The 19,625-nt window shown below is 33.7% G+C and overlaps 1 protein-coding gene across 1 annotated transcript in view; it reads right to left on the reverse strand.

The window, feature by feature from the left end:
- MDGA2 (MAM domain containing glycosylphosphatidylinositol anchor 2) overlaps positions 1-19,625 on the reverse strand; it is a 488,781-nt gene that overhangs the window by 88,483 nt on the left and 380,673 nt on the right. The window contains exon 10 of the mRNA XM_032593527.1: positions 5,953-6,101. Coding sequence (XP_032449418.1) covers positions 5,953-6,101 — 149 coding nt within the window. The remainder of the gene's footprint in view (positions 1-5,952; positions 6,102-19,625) is intronic.

The raw sequence follows: 19,625 nt of genomic DNA on the forward strand, positions 1-19,625 counted from the left end.
ACTCAACCTTACTTCAAACGTTCCTAATTTTCTTCTCTGCCTCTCTTATAATATAATTTAATATACTATGTATGATATGATCAGATTCATCTATAGAACATGTCATTTTATTCACGACTTAAGACTATACAGTGAATCCACATTATCTATCAATTCTCCACAGATTTCCCTGGGCCAGTATGAAATGTCAACCTATGGTGACATGGTTCCTCCAAACATCTCTCTCAACGAAATCTGTCCAATTGGTTTAAGTCAATCATACACATTAATCTCATTCTGTCTTATTCTATCATTTTACTTCAGCATCTGTAGACTGCCAGTACTTCTTTACACGAGTTGCTAAAGTACAAAAAGTCATTCCCCATGATCAATTATACTCCATGCTCCTTAAATTTTTCTGTTTCTATCAATACATTAAACGAGGTACTTAGCAATATTAATAACCACAATGGTCATACATATGGTCATTTGTGTATATAATACATTTATAAATTAAAAAAAATAATATTTATTTTTGAGAGAGAGACAGAACATGAGTGGAGGAGTGGGGAAGAGAGAGAAGAGACAGAGAATCCAAAGCAGGCTCCAGGCTTTGAGCTGTCAGCACAGAGCCTAATGTGGGGCTTGAACCCACAAGCCATGAGATTATGGCCTGAGAAGTCAGGTCCCCAACTAACTGAGCCATCCAGGTGCCCCCATACATTAAAAATTTTTTAACTGCTATAATATAGTATAATATTAAAACTTAAGTAAACAATAATAAGCAATAAATTATTTAACAAAATAACAAAAATGTTTTAAATGTAAGGAAAAATAAACTATAGCTCAGTTTTATGGTCACATGTATAAAAGTAAAATTAAATTTATAATTAAGTCATGTAATAATTATACCAAAAAGTATATTCATAACTAGTGATTTCTTGATTAGTCTATATTAGTGATTACCATTTATGAAAAAATTGAGTATAAATCTATAAAAACCAATAAACAAGTCTCTAACTTGGTGATCACATCTCTTACCCATACTACTTTGCAGTACTTATTGCTTTTATACTTGTTTCTATGGCATTTTGTACATAGTCCTATTATAGCTCACTTTAACAAGACACTGAGGGCAATGCTTCTTTTTTGAACTCCTGGTAATCGCCATAGGGTTAACTTACTTAAAGTTTTATTGACTGAGTGGCCAAATGAAGATGATAATTCTAAGCATTATAATATATCATAACTTAAAAAAAATTTAATGTTTATTTTTGAGACAGAGCATGAACAGGGGAGGGTCAGAGAGAGAGGGAGACATAGAATCGGAAGCAGGCTACCGGCTCTGAGCTGTCAGCACAGAGCCCAATGCAGGGCTCGAACTCAGAGTGTGAGATCGTGACCTGAGCCAAAGTCAGAAACTCCACCGACTGAGCCACCCAGGTGCCCCTAATATATCATAACTTAAAAAGAACAGAGGCATTTCATTTTATTCATAAAACATCCTACTTTCCAAGGATGACAGTCAAAAGCCACATTCATTGTGCATCTCTATGACAGAGTATAAAAAAGAAACTGCATAAAACTTCACAATCCTTTATTATTAAAACTATAGCTGTGTGTGTTTCAAATGCGGCCAAACGATGTTTATGGTACCTTCAGATAACTTAGAAACAGTTTTGCTTGTTCCTTAATTCCTTAGATACCAAGGAAAGCAGACATTCAAATAACCTTTTCTCTTTCCTGTTAAGCAACAAATGAAGCAAATAATTGTGGGGCTAGTAGCTGTCTAAGGAGATTAAACAATTGATTAGCTGAGCCTAAAAAGTATAAATTAAAGATATTAAGGTTTTGAGAAAACTTTTTTCCCACATATTACATTTTTTAACTTCATATGATGTATCTGTTCTCTTTTTAAGACTCTTAAAGCAGTGATTCCAGAACACCAGTGTTCTTTTTTTCTCAAATACACTGCAGCAATTTCTAAGAAAAGTATATAAGCAATACTCAAATTCGAAGGGAATTTTCATCATATTTAAATATAGACTAAATAATTTAATTGAAGTAATCATCCATTTACCAGAAAGCTACAGAAATGCCAGGTTCAGCTCACCAACTCTATCCAGTTGTGGGTTTAATAACACAGCAGGGATTTTATCACCTGAATTTAATAATAGGTAACAAGGTTTCTAACAGTTTCTGGCTTAAAAACAAAGTAGGGCTCTCTAGGATTGAATTTGCCATTATTTTTTAAGAATCAGATTTGTTTTACAGACTTCATCTAATACAGAAATGTATTACATAATATGTTTGATATAAAAGGGGAGGTGCTCTGCACTAGATAACCTACATATTTTGTGGGTAGAAGAAATTATTTAGATATATGCTCAAAATAAAAATACTGGCCAAAGAAATGTCTTTTTTTTTTAATTTTTTAATTTATTTTTGAGAAAGAGAGAGACAGAGCATGAGCAGGGGAGGGGCAAAGAGAGAGGGAGACACAGAATCCGAAGCAGGCTCCAGGCTCTGAGCTGTCAGCACAGCACAGCTGTCAGCCCCTGACACGGGGCTCGAACTCAGGGACTGTGAGATCATTACCTGAGCCAAAATCGGACGCTTAACCGACTGAGTCACCCAGGAGCCCCCAAAGAAATAAGTCTTAAAAAAAACAGGAAATATGTGACATAAATTACTAATAATCCCTCGAGGAAAAACTGGTCTCAAAATCAAAGGTATAAATGTTAGTTATTAGGGAAAAAAACCCATTTTTAAGCCACTTTAATCTATTTATAAAATCCATTTGGTTGAGGTTACATTCCTAGCAGTGTTTATTTCAAAATGATGCAAGTTATATTGATTATATTCAATAGCTCTTGATTCAAGATTCTGTGATAGCTTGGGGGATGAAAAAGACCATTTGTATGTAATATAAAATCTTTATTACAGTGATCATCAGATCAGAATGCAAGAGTGATTTCTGTTAAAAATGCTGGTATCTGTGTCTTTAAAAATGTTAATACCTAAAGGTACATGCCAATGAAAGAAGAAATCTAAATTTTCTAAGACAATATAGAAAAATAACCATATTTTACATTAATATCTTTGTTTCCTTTTATTAAGCAGGGGATATTCTTAAAAGTACTCTATCACTTTCATTATATCTAGAATGCCTTTCCCACACTATGGCTCATAACATCAGAAATACATTTTCCTGTAGTGGATGGCATGAATCTCACAAACTTGGAAAGAATAGTATTAGCAGCAGACTTACTGATCTGATCAAGAAGGCTTTAAACTAAGACTCAAGGTGGAAGAGAAAAATGTGAATCAGTAAAATGGATATTATGGAAGACAAGTTTGAAATGAAAATAAGACAAAGGGACAAAATTGTCTAGAAATTACTTCGTGAAAATCATGGTTTGGAATAATACTTAGGCCTAGGATATACAGTATACCGAATGCAACTAAAAAATAGTAGACATGTTAAGGTCCTAAAATGCCCCCCTTTTTTTTTTTAACTCCTTACACAATTCTGGTAACTGAATGTGAGAACTCCAACAGATGTTTATGTAAGGAATGCCCCGCACAAGGGAAGCTGGCCTGTGAGGCAAGTGTGGAATGCATTCCACTCCACATCCAATTGCCCGAAAGGTATCATTATATTCAATTTACAGGGTAGGAATCTAGGTATAGGTATGTTCAGAAATCTGCTCCAGGTTATATAGTTAAAAAATGATGAGGCTAGATTGGCTAGAATTGGAAGCCAGATATGTCTGGAATGCATAATTTGAAAAAAACATAGAGGAAATTTATACACATATACACTCTTAATTTATTCTAGAGTAGCAGAGTAGGGGGAAATTGTCTAATTTGTTCACAAGGAACACCACAGTGACTAGGAAATGTGTATCAGTGCACATCAGAGAGTTATATACTAGTTATATACTAGAGATCCAGATATGTAAAAATAAGAATTTATAGGAGATGCTAATGTAGGAGAGGAAAATCTGAAGAGAAACTGCCATTGGAAAATAGGGTAGCGATCATTGTGAAACATAATACAGAAAGTAGTTTATTAATAATGAGTACAAGATGTGGACAGAAGGAAGGGCTTCAATTAGTTGGATCCCTCTTAGAAGGAAATCTGATTCTGCTCAAATCAATTTGGGAGGAATGGCTCTAATGGTAACTGCTTTTCTGTTAAATCTGACTTAGAGAGAAGGTAGCTGCATACACAGTGGAGACATTGGGAATGGAGGTTTTGAGAGACAGGAGAGTAAAGGAAGGTAATGATGAGCAGAGTTGGGTAAATTCTGCAGACCCAAAATAGGCAGTCCTTAAGTTTACAGGAGCAATGGGCCATTACCCAGGTACTGTAAGAGAATACATCTGAAGAAGAAAGTAAGAAACTAAAGATGAAATTCTGACTTTATCATTGCAAATAAAGTTATAACCAGAAAAAAAGGAAAAGACACCTAAGGAAAATAACAATTTTACAAATACCAATTTGTATTCGGTTCTTAGATATCTCAAAATACAGATAATGAAAGATGAATGTGAATGACCAAATCAAGTGGTAAGGACTCAGAAAATGAGTTGACATGTCTAAAGTCAAGAATGCCCTAAGATGCTGTAAATATGAAAGATCTAAAAATGTTAGCTTAAGAAAAAAAAAAAAAAGAAAAAGAAGTCCACCAGCTGAAGGAAAAAGAACTGCTAACCTTTCTTGTTTATATTTCTTTATTAGGGAAAATTGTCATCACATTAGAATGAGTAGAACAAACAATTTCGATATACGTTTGGGATTTACTCAGATTTCCTTAGGAACTGAAGCAGAAGGGGAATAATAAACTTTCTCAATGATACCCTGCTGTCTGCTCTATCAGCAACCTATGAATACTTAGACAAGAAAGTGGCAATTTTCAAATGCCAGGATGTATTTACTAGAAAAAAGATTCTTTTATTTTTTCATTTAGATTAGATTAGACAGGAAAGACATGAATATTCAACTCACAATATATCTTAATTTGAATAATGTATCTTACATAGTCTTTTATTATAACTTTGTGAACAAGGTAGAAAAACACTGGTTTTATGATAATACAACTGAGGGGATTAATGATGGTTGATCAATCTTCTCCAAGCAAACTTTGTCCTTTCTGTTGTGGAAACTCAAAATGCTATTCTGTTATTTCATCAAGGAAGTGGAATAACACTTTACAAGTCTGGGGATAATATAAAGTTGTGAGGGAAAGCTAATAGATTATATAGTCATCAAATAACTCTTCAAAAATGTTTTGTTATGTTGAAACAGTCACTCCAGATAATATACTATGTAACAGGAATCAATGTAAAGACCCACATTTAAATTTCAAAAATGTCATTTACACCAACAAGAGATAATTTGGTTTAACGATGGTTCACTCGAAAATATTTATTTTCACATAACCCATAATCTTTAGCTACTTTAGGAAAACATACTTGATTGTTTTTTCTCATTTTACTAAAATATTTCTATTCTTCCAATATATTAAATTCACTCTTAAAACATCCTCTCTATGTACTTTGAAACCTTTAGTGTAAAAATAACTAAGACTTCTAACTCCTTAGGAAACAAGACAAAGAATTATGCATTATAGGTAAGTGTAAGCACATCTTAAATAAGTTTCTTTCATAGCAGTAATACAGTGTAATTTCTATAGCATATCTAGTGATGAAGGATTTCAGAAGGCTCAAAGGATATCACTTTTGAATGTCTGCTGTCACAGCAGAAAATGCAAAAGTTAATTCAAACATTCGTAAATAATTCCAAACAATTCTATGTAAAGCACAATAATCTTTCATATGGAAAAATATATTCTGGAATTTATGCAAAATGATTAAAAATTTAGAGCAATAAATCATAATAACAAGGTCTTCACAGAGAACCACAAAGAGAGAGAAAAAAAGGCACCGAAGAAATTTCTTTCTCACCTGCCTAATACCCAACCGGTATGCAACAATCCGATCTACTGCATCGGGATTCATTTGTGTCCACTGTAGACTGTAAGAATAAACACGGTGTCTGTTCTGCCACACAGGATTGTAGGTATCATAATAGAATTCGGGAGCATAGGCCTTTCCTAAAAATAGAAAGAGTGCTTAAATTTAATGATGACACATTAAACATGCATATTCTTTTTGACCCTCTTACCACATTCTACCATGTGTGCCATGAGTAATTCTTCTACTTGAAAAGTCGTATTATTAAAATCTAATCAACTTTCTGGAGAATTCTGAGCATAGATACAGGAAGATTTCCTGGCTGATTAGATGAACAGCGTGAGAGGAAGAGAAGAATCAAGGACGACTACAAGTTTTTGGCCCAAGAAAGAATGGAGTTTCCATCAACTGAGATGAAAACCCATCAGAGGATCAAATTTGGGGGCAGAACTTCAGAAAGTTACTTTTGAACAGTTTAAATGATACAAATGGAGTCATCAAGTGGGATATACTAGTCTCGAATTCAGCTCTAATCCAGGATTAGAGCTATATACTCTTGCTAACCATAGGCATATAGATAGATTTTAAATTGAAAGCCATGAGATTGATGAGGTCACCAAGGGGTTATGAATAGATAGATAAGACGACTAAGGCCTGACCCTGGAGCAACCCAGCATTAAGAATGATGAGAGAAGATAACCCTGACAAAGTGTGAGAAGGAATAAACCTGTCAACAGGAGGAAAATAAAAATTGTGGCATCCAAGAAGTCAAAAGTAGTATTTCAGCAAGTGAATGATCAATTCTGTCAAAACAAATTAGTTGAAATGAAAATCTGTGTTTAGATTGTGTTTGGTCAATAAATTTGAAATTGCCGAAACAACACAGGGACATAAGAACTTGGGCCAATAACAAAGAGGCTTTTATTTAGATTTTAAGAATATCTGAAGTGCATATAGTGTATATAACTATATAAACCATCTCGGTTTTTTTTTTCCAAGTTCCAAGTTGAAAAATGTACAGACCACTTGGAATGATAGATCCAACTCCTGATATTCTGAAAAACAGATTTTTTCATACTTCATTTTTTTTTACCGATAATGTATTTATTTATTACATCAACAACATTAAAGGAGAGCCTATTAAATGCCATGTAGTATACTAAACATTGGGGACACAATGAACGAAGTATGGCCTCTGTCCTCATAGAAAATGCTAACATTTTCTTAGACTTTTCAAATAACTTTGCAATTCCTACTGAATGATGAGTTAATAAGTTGTACATTTATCATCCCTCATTCAACATCTTTTTTGTTTTTTATTTTATAAAAATTAAACATTAAATGTCCTCCTGGGTTTTTCCTCCTGGGTTTCTTTCTGTGGGAACTTCTATTACCTGGTTTTTCATATTTCTTCATCACTACTCATCTATCATCTAATCGTTGCAGAAGAGCTGGCCTGTAAAAAATTTTTTTTAATGTTTATTTATTTTTGAGAGAGAGAGATAGAGAGTGAGCGGAGAAGGCGCAAAGAGAGAGAGAGGGAGACACAGAATATGAAGCAGGCTCCAGGCTCTGAGCTGTCAGCAACAAAGTCCGTCGCAGGGCTCAAACTCACAAACTTTGAGATTATGACCTAAGCCGAAGTTGGACACTTAACTGACTGAGCCACCCAGGCTCTCTGGCCCATAAACATTTCTAAAGGATAGTTAAAAAATGGGTTTTGCCCACTAAGAAGAGAAGTGATAGTCTCTATTACCCCAGAGATGTTCACCAGGAAAAAATAGCATCGGGTGAGCTGAATTAGATTTTTGATACTTTTACCAGCAAAATTACATGGAATCAAATATCTGAATTTTAGTAACATTTGGAAAAGCCTACCACATCAATATTCTGTGACTTAAAAAATGTTTCGTGAATATTCATTCAGTTGAATTGGAAATGAATTAAAAAGGAGGTCTCCTGCATAGAAGGAACTCTCAAAAGAGCCATCACATTCGCTTTATTGCTTCTTTTATCTTTTTATGGTATTTTATCTATTACTAAGTGATAGCACAAATTTATTGTTCGCAAGACTGAAGGGCAAAATCTAGGTGGAAATAATGCTCTGAATGAAGAAATCAATACCCAAAATGTCACTGGCAACTTGTATTTGAGACCAAATTTCTCAAAATGTTATTGAGGACGTGCATTTAGTAGTAGCTTAAAGAGCTAGGGGTTTTGATTAAAAGTAAGCATCCAAACATAAAATGAAGCAAGTGTGCTGCTTAAGTAAGTAATGCAAACCTGGAGTGTTTTCATTAGAGACTAGATGATTTAATTAATGAAGTAATAGTCTCAGTAGGTTTTTTTTTTTTTTTTTTTGGAGGGGGGTGCTTTTGTTTTTAACCAAGGGGGAAATGCAGCAGTACTAAATTTAGTTCTAAGCATCACTGTTTATAAAATGAAGGACACATTCAAATGGATGAGTACCCAGAGTAGAGTCACAACCTGTGGCTGTTTAGCATAGAAAAGGACAAAAAAAATCTCTCAAAAAGGGCAATGCAATTTTCTAAGAATTGAAATTCTATCACAGAGAAAGAAGATCAGACAAATTTTAACAGATCTATGAAATAAGATGAATACCAGCAGGTGGCTATTAGAAGGAAACACATTTTGATGTAGAAATGTTCTCCCAATCCTTTCTGAATATGGAATGATCTACATCATTGATTTATTTTCTCTTTGCTAGAGGTATTAATCAATACCTACTAATCATTTAGCAGGTCTGAGATGGTGACTAGCCACAGGGTGGCCCTTAAAGTACCACTGAGTCGCAGATCTATTGGGTGCTATGAAACATGTGCCTGCTGTTTATTGTATTACTTTAACTGTAGAAATCATAGTAATTTACAGATTCCATTGCATGTTTCTATTGCCTGTAATATAATCCTGTTTTTTGTTTAGTGCCAGGAGGGTAACAGACTGTCTGTCATAAATGCAAATAGCCATAATCTCTAGAACTCATTGTTACCTAAATAAATACTTTTAAGGTTATTGAAGCAGTTAGACCTTGAAATTAAGAAAATCCTCATGATCCTATGAATAATATGAATTAATCAAGATCTATTTTCAAGATCATCTAACACTCCAAATAGATCCAAATTTCAGTGTAAAATTCCATCATCTGTATATTCAATTGCAGAATATTATAAAGGCTTTCCAGAATATTTTCAAAAATATTTTATTTGCATTGATATATCTGTATTATTGTGAGTAACATAATATGCAGTCATCTTTCATGGACAATCAGATTAGAAAATAATTTAGAAAAGATCTGTTCCAATATCTCATATGACAATAAAGAGATTAGGAACAAAGAAATGGTGATGATGTATGAAAGCTGAAATAAATAAAAACATCAAATAAAAAAGGCTCCATTACAAATTTTGAATTTGATTGTGAAATAAAAAAATAGAGAAAGTTTTTATTTTAATTAGAAGTTTTATGTTTTTACTTTTTCTAATTTTAACTTGAAACTGCACAACCTTAGAATTAAAAATGAAAAAGGTTTTTGGGGCACCTGGGTGGCTCAGTTGGTTGAGTGTCTGACTTAGGCTCAGGTCACAGTCTCACAGTTCGTGAGTTTGAGCCCTGCGTTGGGCTCTGTGCTGACAGCTCAGAGCCTGGAGCCTGCTTCAGATTCTGTGTCTCCCTCTCTCTCTCTGCCCCTCCCTCTCCCTCTCTCTCTCTTAAAAGTAAATAAACATTAAAAATGATGAAAAAGTTTTTAGATGGTGCACAATACTGAATAGTAATAAATAATTACTGACAAGAAATCTTGACGAGTTACAGTTAAATATAGATATTATGCTTATGTTTCAGAACATATTTTGTACTAAATCTCTTTTGTATAAATTTTATTGAATAAAATGCTTTCTATTTCATTTAGAGAAATAATTTTTTAAAGTGACATACACACACATTTCTTCTCTGATTTCAGAGCCAATCATATTAAATATTGATACATTCATTTGTAAGAAGCTCACCATAATACTAAAGAAATACCCTTATAATAATCCTAGACTCTGACAACCAAACATGACATCTGCTGGTTGAACACAGAAAGAATTCATAACATATTTTTTTTTCTTTTTTATTCTGTGGGCATTTTTTTTCTCCTTCTAGCAAGCATGCCAAGAAATTTCCTTTCTCTTTTATATTCTAGTTTTATTTTTATGCAACGTTGTCCCAGTTTAAATCTTTTTAGACTAAATGACCTAGTTCATTATCTAAACTAGCAGATACTTTTTAGATATGTTATGTTCATAGATTGTAAATTTTAAAATATTCTTAAAATATACATAGATAAAATATTTAATTGTTCACAATTTTAAATAGAATTTGTATAAAATATATTTACTCTCTGGCAAATAATTTTTGAAAAGTGATTAAATTGGTATTTCAAAATATGATTTTATGCATAAGCTAAAAGTTGAAGATCTAGTAAGAAGATATAACATGTCACTTTCCATAGCAGTAAAGACAGTTATCTCAGCCATAGGGTTACTAGAAAATAGTTTCCCTTCACCAGCAAAGGAAGATGACAAAAAAATTATATTAAATCATCATTTAATCTTTAAATATATATATTAATTTTTAACTTTTATTTTATTATTGAGAGAGAGAGAGAGAGAGAGAGAGCAAGTGCACATGAGCTGGGCAGAGAGAAGAAGAGACACAGAATCTGAAGGAGGCTCCAGGCTCTGAGCCATCTGCACAGAGCCTGACACGGGGCTTGAACTCACAAACTGTGAGATCATGACCTGAGCCGAAGTCGGACGCTTAACCGACAGCCACCCAGGCGCCCCATAATCATTAAATATATATATATTAAATCATCATTGGCCAGTGATACCACTGGAGTGCTTGAGTAAATCCAATACCAAGTTATTTTTGGAAGACATATTCTCAATTTAGACTACAGAGAATTTATCCTAATTAAACCTCAATGGATATGAATTCAGAATACAACATTACTAACAAGAAAACGTTCAACTATGAATGACTAAGAAAGCCAATAAACAGCTGAATTAGTCTATAGATAAATAGAAACACATAATAGAATTTATAAATAAGTATGCCCAAGACCATTGAAGAATTACAATAGAGGATGATAAACCAATACTATGGGACCTTCTATGAAAGAATAACTAATATTCCCTACTGGGAACAAAGGTAGGCTTCACAGGGGGATATTTGACACCTTTATAGATCTTAAAGAAGAAATTGTTTGGACAGACAAGGGTGGCTTATGAAGGGACAAAGAAGAGAAGAAACAAAGCATGGCCCTTGGCAGCGAAAAAGGACTATATTATAGATAATATTTTAGAAGTATCACAGGATCTGGTATAACGAGCATGCAATTCCCACCTTTCCTACAAACTCTGCACTTTTGATGAATAGGGATGATATCATCAGCTGTCATATAACAGCTGACACACTCATGTACTCGAATAAGACAGGAAGAATAGGTCAGTGCTAACTTATGAAGTGCCTTGTTTGATATAATAAGATGTTTCATACTTACCATATAGCCCAATTATTCTCTAATTATTTTAATCAGTACTCACTTAAGTAGGAGAAAAGATTTTATATGTGTCTACTAATTTTCACTTCCCAGAGTGAAAAGAACTCAGTGAAATCAATGAATTGAATGAAAACTAAATTAATAATCAAAATGATAATACTCAAGGAATTTCATAAAAGATACACTAGCAAAGTATCAAAAATAATAAAAATATTAATGTTTTTAAATTTTTTTTCAACATTTATTTATTTTTGGGACAGAGAGAGACAAAGCATGAACGGGGGAGGGGCAGAGAGAGAGGGAGACACAGAATCGGAAACAGGCTCCAGGCTCTGAGCCATCAGCCCAGAGCCTGACGCGGGGCTCGAACTCACGGACCGTGAGATTGTGACCTGGCTGAAGTCGGACGCTTAACCGACTGAGCCACCCAGGCGCCCCAATATTAATATGTTTTAAATATGTATTTATTATAAGAAAAGTGGCTACAGAGATTCGTGGGAAACTTAAAACACTGATGATGTACTGATTTAAACAAACAAACAAACAAACAAACAAATAAGACTTCTAAATATCAGAAGAATCAGAGCTCTGTGCCTGTATGCATTTTTAGTAGAAGCTAACAAACACAGTCAAATCACATTGTGTTCAGACTCAGAGGCTGGCTAAGACTGAGGCCAGTTTATTAGACAGCAAAAATCTATGTAGTTCTGTCATTCCTCCAAAGGATAGAAGAAAGAACATGCAATTGTTGAAACCATAAATGTCTTGTCTTCAAATTAGTGAATCCTGAGCCATATTAAAAAGGAAAGAAAAGAAAAAAGAAAAGAAAAGAAAAAGAAATGATTCTATAGAAATGGAGATTTTCTGGGGTGCCTGTGAGGCTCAGTCAGTTAAATGTCCAACTCTTGGTTTCTGCTCAGGTTATGATCTCATGGTGTGAGATCCAGCCTAGTGTCAGGCTCTGCACTGACAGTGTGGAACCTTCTTGGGATGCTCTCGCTCGCTCTCTCTCACTCTCTCTCAAAATAAGTAAAAGAAACTTAAAAAATTAAAAAAAGAAATGGAGATTTTTCTAAGTTTTAAATCAGGAATAGGATACAAATCCACTTCATAGTTTTTAATTATAATTGGTAGGAAAGAAGAGAGTGGAGTAGATAAGTGAAAAGCCCTGAGTAGGAAACCAGCAAGAAGATGTTGTTAAAAAACAAACAAAAAACCCAAAAACATAATTTGAGAAATGAAGAAAGGTGGATGAAGTCAAAACTCATTACAGATAAACACCCAATTAACATTTGTCCTCTGACTGGAAACTATGGGTAAACTCCTAAATTTTCAATGTGCACTGGACTGGACTGGACACTAGAGTCTACAACTGAGATGGAAAATGACTGTATGCATCTCATCCTGGAAGAAGAGTGAAGAGATACATTACTTCTTGGTATCCTATCCTTCTGAAAGCTTATTGTTTTGATTCAAAACTATGTAAAAGTTAGTATCTTAAAAATGGAGGCATAAGAAAGAGGACCAAAAAGTTTAATTCTATGAAGTCAAAGGGAAATTTTTTTTAAAGAATCAATATACTAATCTGTGTTACCTATATTTGGTAGTTATATGATATTTAATATTAGGCCTTATCTCATTAAAAGAATGTAATAAAGGAATTACTATTGAATTGATGAATCCTGCGTATTCTCATTTCACTAGAAAGATGAAGAATGGAAACATGGAAAATATCTAAGTAACACTGACAAAAGAAACTTGTATCTGATAAAAAAAAAATTTATCTTAGAATTACAGTGAATGTCACAGCAGCAATAAACTGAATGCCAAGAGTTTTTTCAACAGTGATAACTTGTCAATATGTGTTCAGGAAACAAAAGCATAACTAAATTATACAGCTGTGAAGTCAATGACAACATCTCTCAGTTAATGATTGTTTAGAGTGTGAAAAAAAAATACAAGACATGTAACAATTTATTATCCAACCAAATCATTAAAGTGAAATGCCTTTGTACTTGAGACAGGGAAATGTTCATCCATACTTTGGCTTACCGTTTGAGAGAGTCAATATGTTTTCAAATGACCGGTCATTGTTATGACATTTTTTTCAATAACCTTTTTTAGACTCGAATTAATGAGTATTTTTTTTTAATTGAAGCACAGCTGACACACAATGTTACATTAGTTTCTGGTGTAAAATGTAGTGATTCCACAAGTCTATACATTATGCTGTGCTCGCAAGTGTAGCTACCATGTGTCACCATACAAACCTATTACAATACCATTAACTGTATTTCCTATGCTGTACCTTTTCTCCCTGCAACATATCCATTACATAACAAGAAGCCTGTATCTCACATTCTGGATCACTTGTTTTGCTCACCCCCTTACCCACCTTCCCTCTGGCAATCATCAGTTCTTTGTATTTATGGGTCTGTTTCAATTTTTTTAGTTTGTTCATTTGTTTTGTTTTTCAGATTCTACACAGAAGTGAAATCGTATGGTATTTGTCTGTCTTTGACTTATTTCAAATTTAAATAAATAAACACTGCTGGCATAATCAAATCATCTTTGATAGATCATCAAAGAATATTACTAATATAATAAAAGCTGACATAGATCAAAGGGAATAATGCGTGTGAACATCACCTAGAAGTTGACAAATCTCAATTATTAAGCATTAACTTTTCTTGCTTGATTCACATACCTGTGAAGTTGATAAGGATTATTAGCATAATCTTAAAAGATGCACGTGGAGAAAATGCCATATAGCAGGATTCTTATGCTCATGAAATGGCTTCATACAATTCATGTCCTTTATCAAAATATGTTGGCAGAAAGTATAATACTTAATTAAAAGTATGATTTCAATGTTCTTTTCTTAATTAACAAAAAGCCAATGAAAGAAAATACTCAGACTTATGTGTAAACTTTTAGTCTTTTTATAGTTTGCTTCAATAATGTAAGTTCACTTGAATATAATATCCTACCAGTTCAATTTTCTTCTACAGATAGTTTTTAGGTCAGATATTTAGAGGAAGTATGTTTATAGAAATTTCTACTTGGAAAATTATTTAACGATAATGACTTCAAATTGTCTAAATTAAAATATTTCACTTTAATGTTTGAAATGCAGAATGAACCCAAGACCGAATTATATAAATTCTTCTAAAAAATCATCTTTCAGTGTTGATAATTTAGCTTTTCTTTTAATCTCTAGGAAGGACATTAAAATGATGGCCCAAGAAAACGGCCTCTAGGCCTATTTCCTAAAACAGAAAATGATGATCAGATGCAAAAGCTATAATTTACCAAGAATCCTGTGATTGATTATTAGGAAAGAAATCACTGCTACTGAAATAGGCAACCAGGTAGGGTTGCAGAAGGAATATGGCTTAGAAATTACTTCTTGGAAAAAAAGGGTCCGTTTTACCAAAACACTAAATGCTCAAGCCACACATATCCACATCAATTGGAAGCTAATATGATATGTTTTCCACTGTAAAAATTCTCCCCCAATGTAAGACACTTTTTGGAGGAGTTCATAATTTCATTTGAGCAAGGATCTGCAATGTAAAGTTAAAATTCTTTATTAATACAATAAAAATTATTAATAAAGATTGTATACTCAGCAAACATTACTAATGATAGATCCATTTAGTTACTGCTAAGGACTCTTTCACTTAGGTTTTCTGGTTGTCAAAAATAATTATTTTATGAAGATAACTGGTGAAAAACCTGTCTCTGGAGATTCAAATGGATTAGCATATACAGTTTATTCTATTTATATTTGATAGAATCTATAAAATACCTATCATACAACTGGCAAATAATATTAAATAAATATTAATCTCTTGCTGTATCACCTCTCACAAAAAAAAAAGAGGAAAGAAAAAAAGAAAGTAAACTAAAATTCTCTAGGAAGAGGTCCATACTTGGTTTCATTGTTATGGTTTAGAAGCACAGGAAATTGAAGCAATTTTAGTAGGTTTTTTTTTTAAGTTTATTTATTTATTTTGAGAGAGAGAGAGAGAGAGAGAACAGGAGAGGGAGAGGAGCAGAGACAGAGGGAGAGAGAGAGAATCCCAAGCAGGCACTGCACTCTCAGCTCAGTTCAACATGGGGCTCAAACTCACTGATCCAAGAGCCAAAAATCAAGAGTCTGAGGCTTAAGCAACTGAGCCACCCAGGCGCACCTGAAGTTTTAATACTAAACTAGACAAATTTAAATGAATGCCTATTTATTTTCTTTAAACTTTAAGGAAGCAATACTTCAACACAATTGAGTCACCTCTGACCTAGAAAACAAAATATTTATACAAAGTAGTTATTGGCTTGCACATCAAAAATATATTGTCTTGGGTAATATAAAATAATACGCACACTTGCTGGATAACAAACATTTCAACTTAAATGAATAACCCCCTCACTCTAAAACTCTGAATGGACTTTGCCAGAAATGATGAATTTCTGGATATGAATAATTTGATTTTTTTTCCAAAATAGGTTTAGACTAGGATCTGGTCCAAAAAATTTAAAAGATGAAACAATCTGGATTTGATGAAACAGTTAGAGCTCACATTTGGCATGTAAATAGGAAACTGCTAAGGATTTAGAGAAAGTTTTGAAATGAAACTTATAAATCCAGTGATATTTTATAAGGAAATATCTAAGTAAATGTTATGTGCATAAAAACCACCTGTTCTAAAGAAAACTAATGTGGAGAGATCCTCCTGAAATAAAGATGACTGCTTATTGATAGAGACACACATGAAGAAAAAGGGCAAAAGACTCTGTACTTCCATTACCCACTTTGTATGCCATTGAGCTACCCAAAGCCTTTGCTTACCACTAGCCTGTCCAGTATTTGAGACATTATGAAAATTATACATCTGGAGCTGGCATTTTAAAGTTATTCTGTTATAATTTACCACAACAACCATGGACTCATGGAGTAAGAAAATGTTAAGGGATAAAAACTGTATCTCAAATTTATATAGGAATTTACAGTTTACGAATTACTTTCCCAAATATTAACTTATTTTAGTCTCACAGAGGTTTAGAAGGGCCAATATGCAAAAGGATATTACTTGGCTTGAGCTGCGAATCTTGAAAGTTACTAAGAACATCATAATTGCTGAACTAATGCAGACTAGTTTCCTTGCCTGGTTTGCAAATCATCCCTCAAAAAGATCCAAATGAACATTTTCTGAGAAGGCAAGGTTACACCATTCACCTAAGGATTCAAAGAAAGCTGGCTTTCAAATAGAGGATCTGATCCCCATCTACCTCAATGTATATTATTTCCGAGAATGGTACGATAAAGTGAAATTTTTAGAAATCTTTCTTTCTAGAAACATTGCAGGAAATACAAGGCAGAAAGAATACAAAACTATTTTGCTTCATTTTATATTAAAAGATATTTCATTAATATAACCTTCCAAAACTTTTCCCTTGCTTTTTCTGGAACCCCCTCAAAAGACTTCTCACATGTAATCCAAAAGCCAGTCATTTCAGGTTTTCCTGCCCTTTCTTTCTTATTACAACTTCTATCAAAGACACAGTCAGTTCCCTTAAGGTTGTGTACAGTGTGGGGAAATTTTATCTGAATCTGAATTATGTAACTGGAACTATGTGTAAAAAAACCCTCTACTGTACAAAATTTTCAATAGAATATGTGTAAAAGGGAAAAAAAATCCTACAGACGGTGTAATATTAGAGATTCGATTTTTGTTGTTGTTCAGTCTTGTAATTTCTGACACTGAAGGATTTTGTGTTCTCTTTATATACTACAAATATATCTGGATAAACACTTCCCATTGGGGTCTTCCTATTAATAACTTTGTAAACCTGCTTCTAGTGTTGTTCTTCCTGATCACAGAAAATATTCTAGTTGTGGCTTCTAAAGCATTAGTAGAAAGTTTAATCTAGGGAATAAAACAGTTATTTCTAGGCTTAAGGAAGAATTGATGCTTGATCTCTCCTAGACAAAAAAATCTTTTTAAGGCACTTTTGGTGTTGTGTTTTGCTATTTGTCAGGCACCATGCTAATCAACTTACACACATTATGTTTTTTTAATATGTGCAATCCCCTGCAGGATGAGAATATTCTTATCATTTTCTTTCCACAAAAGATTAAAGTGAAGATTAGCAGTCTTAAACAGCTTGCCCTATAGTAAGCAACCATCCAGTAACAAAGCTACATTCTGAACCCACACTGTCCAAAGTCCTTTTTTGTTCTAACATCCAACATCTTTGGAAATGGTTGGTCACTACCAAGTGTGTCTGGCTGAAGGGGTGAGTTGGGCTGAAATTCAGGCTCTATTCGTCTTGCAACTGCTTCTACCCTGGTATTGGAGCCATATCTGCTTCAATAATGGGGACTTTTTCCCTAATTCACACACAAATACTGTACAGATGGATTTGCTGATAAAATGTCACTTCCACTAATCTAAAAAGTATCCCTGCTTCCCTACTTTGTCTGTTGTGAGTACAGAAACTGAAACTACAATTTACCCCTGGCACTAAACCAGATTTGCCATGTTATATTGTTATCAGAAAGTATTATCAACTCAGGACTTCATATAGATAAGGGTTGACCAAATCTCTTGAATGACAGATACATGTATTTAACTAAATATTTAACTCAGGAATAATGAATGTACAATAAGCTGCAAGTAAGTGTATTCATTCTTTCCTAAAGTTATACATTCCCTAAAAACGTAACAACTCCAAATATCTTAATGCTTGTGTTCATTTAAAGGACCATTGGTTGAGGTATGTGCATGGAAGGGGAACAGATGGATGTGTTGACCCAGTGGCTCTTGGGCTGAGAGAGCTGAATGTTCAATGGTGTACTTATAGACCACATTAACTTCTTGGCAAGAGCTGTTGCTGCACATGTGGGTGGTCCATTGCTGAATATGAATGCACTGAATATCATTTAGGCAGGGAGCGAGAGGTGTTCAAGTGAGCTGGAAGAAAGCCCAGAAGCTATGCTGTTTATCTTCTAGGAACATTTATTTTCTTCAAAACATATAACTTGAATTAATAAAGTGGATTTAGATATGAATAAAGGAAACCAGTTATTGAAACTGAATCACTGATACTCTCTAAGAATAACTAAAAGATCTGTGAATATGACTCCTGGCACAAGAAAAAGATTAGAGGATAAATAACTGTTCTTATCATATGGCTAAGAAGCACTGGTCTGGATCTGACCACAAAGCCATTATCTCTCTGCAGTCAGATACTGAGGCTTCTAGGAACTGTCATATTGATGAGTTTTTTCAAAACAAAGTTCATTAATATGATGAAACAAGTGGATTTCTTAAGTTGTGCTTACCTAAGTAATACAAAAATTTCAGACTGTGTTTTTATCCTCTAGTCTAAAACCTCAAAAGAATTTATAAAAAGAACATCTCTCTTGACTTCTGCAATTTAACGTCCGTTGCAAAACCTCCCTTAAGAAAAAACGATGGATCAGGTTTTGAGCCATCATTTGTGTAATCTCTCTGCTGACCACTTTGAATCTGGTTTTTGGCATGCCTTTGGAACAAGTTTTCCACTGTTCTCATCCATTAATCATCCCTTCAGGGTGATAAACAGAAACCAGGTGCTTAAACAGACACTTGGAAGTTTGGCAGTTAGCTAAGATTCCATTGAACTAAAAAGCCCTTTGATTCTTTCAAAGATTGGTTTTATTACCCCCCAATATCTCCTGAAAAATCCAACTGTACTAAGTGGTAAACAGACCCTTGAGAAAATAATAGAAATACTAAACATATAACATTCATATACATATATGTGCTTTTCTACATTTGAGTTTCTTTGTTTTATTCTTCTCTGGTTGTTAAGTGAATATGAGGATTCTTTTCTCTCAGGGGAAACTATTTGTGATTACAGGCTGTTTCTTACCATCTGCAAATTGGATCTAATGCCTGCCCAAAATAATATCAGGAAGCCATGAGAAATAGTTTTGGAATCTAACAGGCAGGCTATCTTGCTAGACTTGTATCTCTATTTTCCCTTCATTGTATCCCGTAGTGACAGTTTTGCTTACAAAATGGTAACCCTCCAAAACCTGATTCATATCTCT

This window comes from Lynx canadensis, chromosome B3 (genome assembly GCF_007474595.2).
Source record: "Lynx canadensis isolate LIC74 chromosome B3, mLynCan4.pri.v2, whole genome shotgun sequence".
In the NCBI taxonomy this organism is placed as follows: Eukaryota; Metazoa; Chordata; class Mammalia; order Carnivora; family Felidae; genus Lynx; species Lynx canadensis.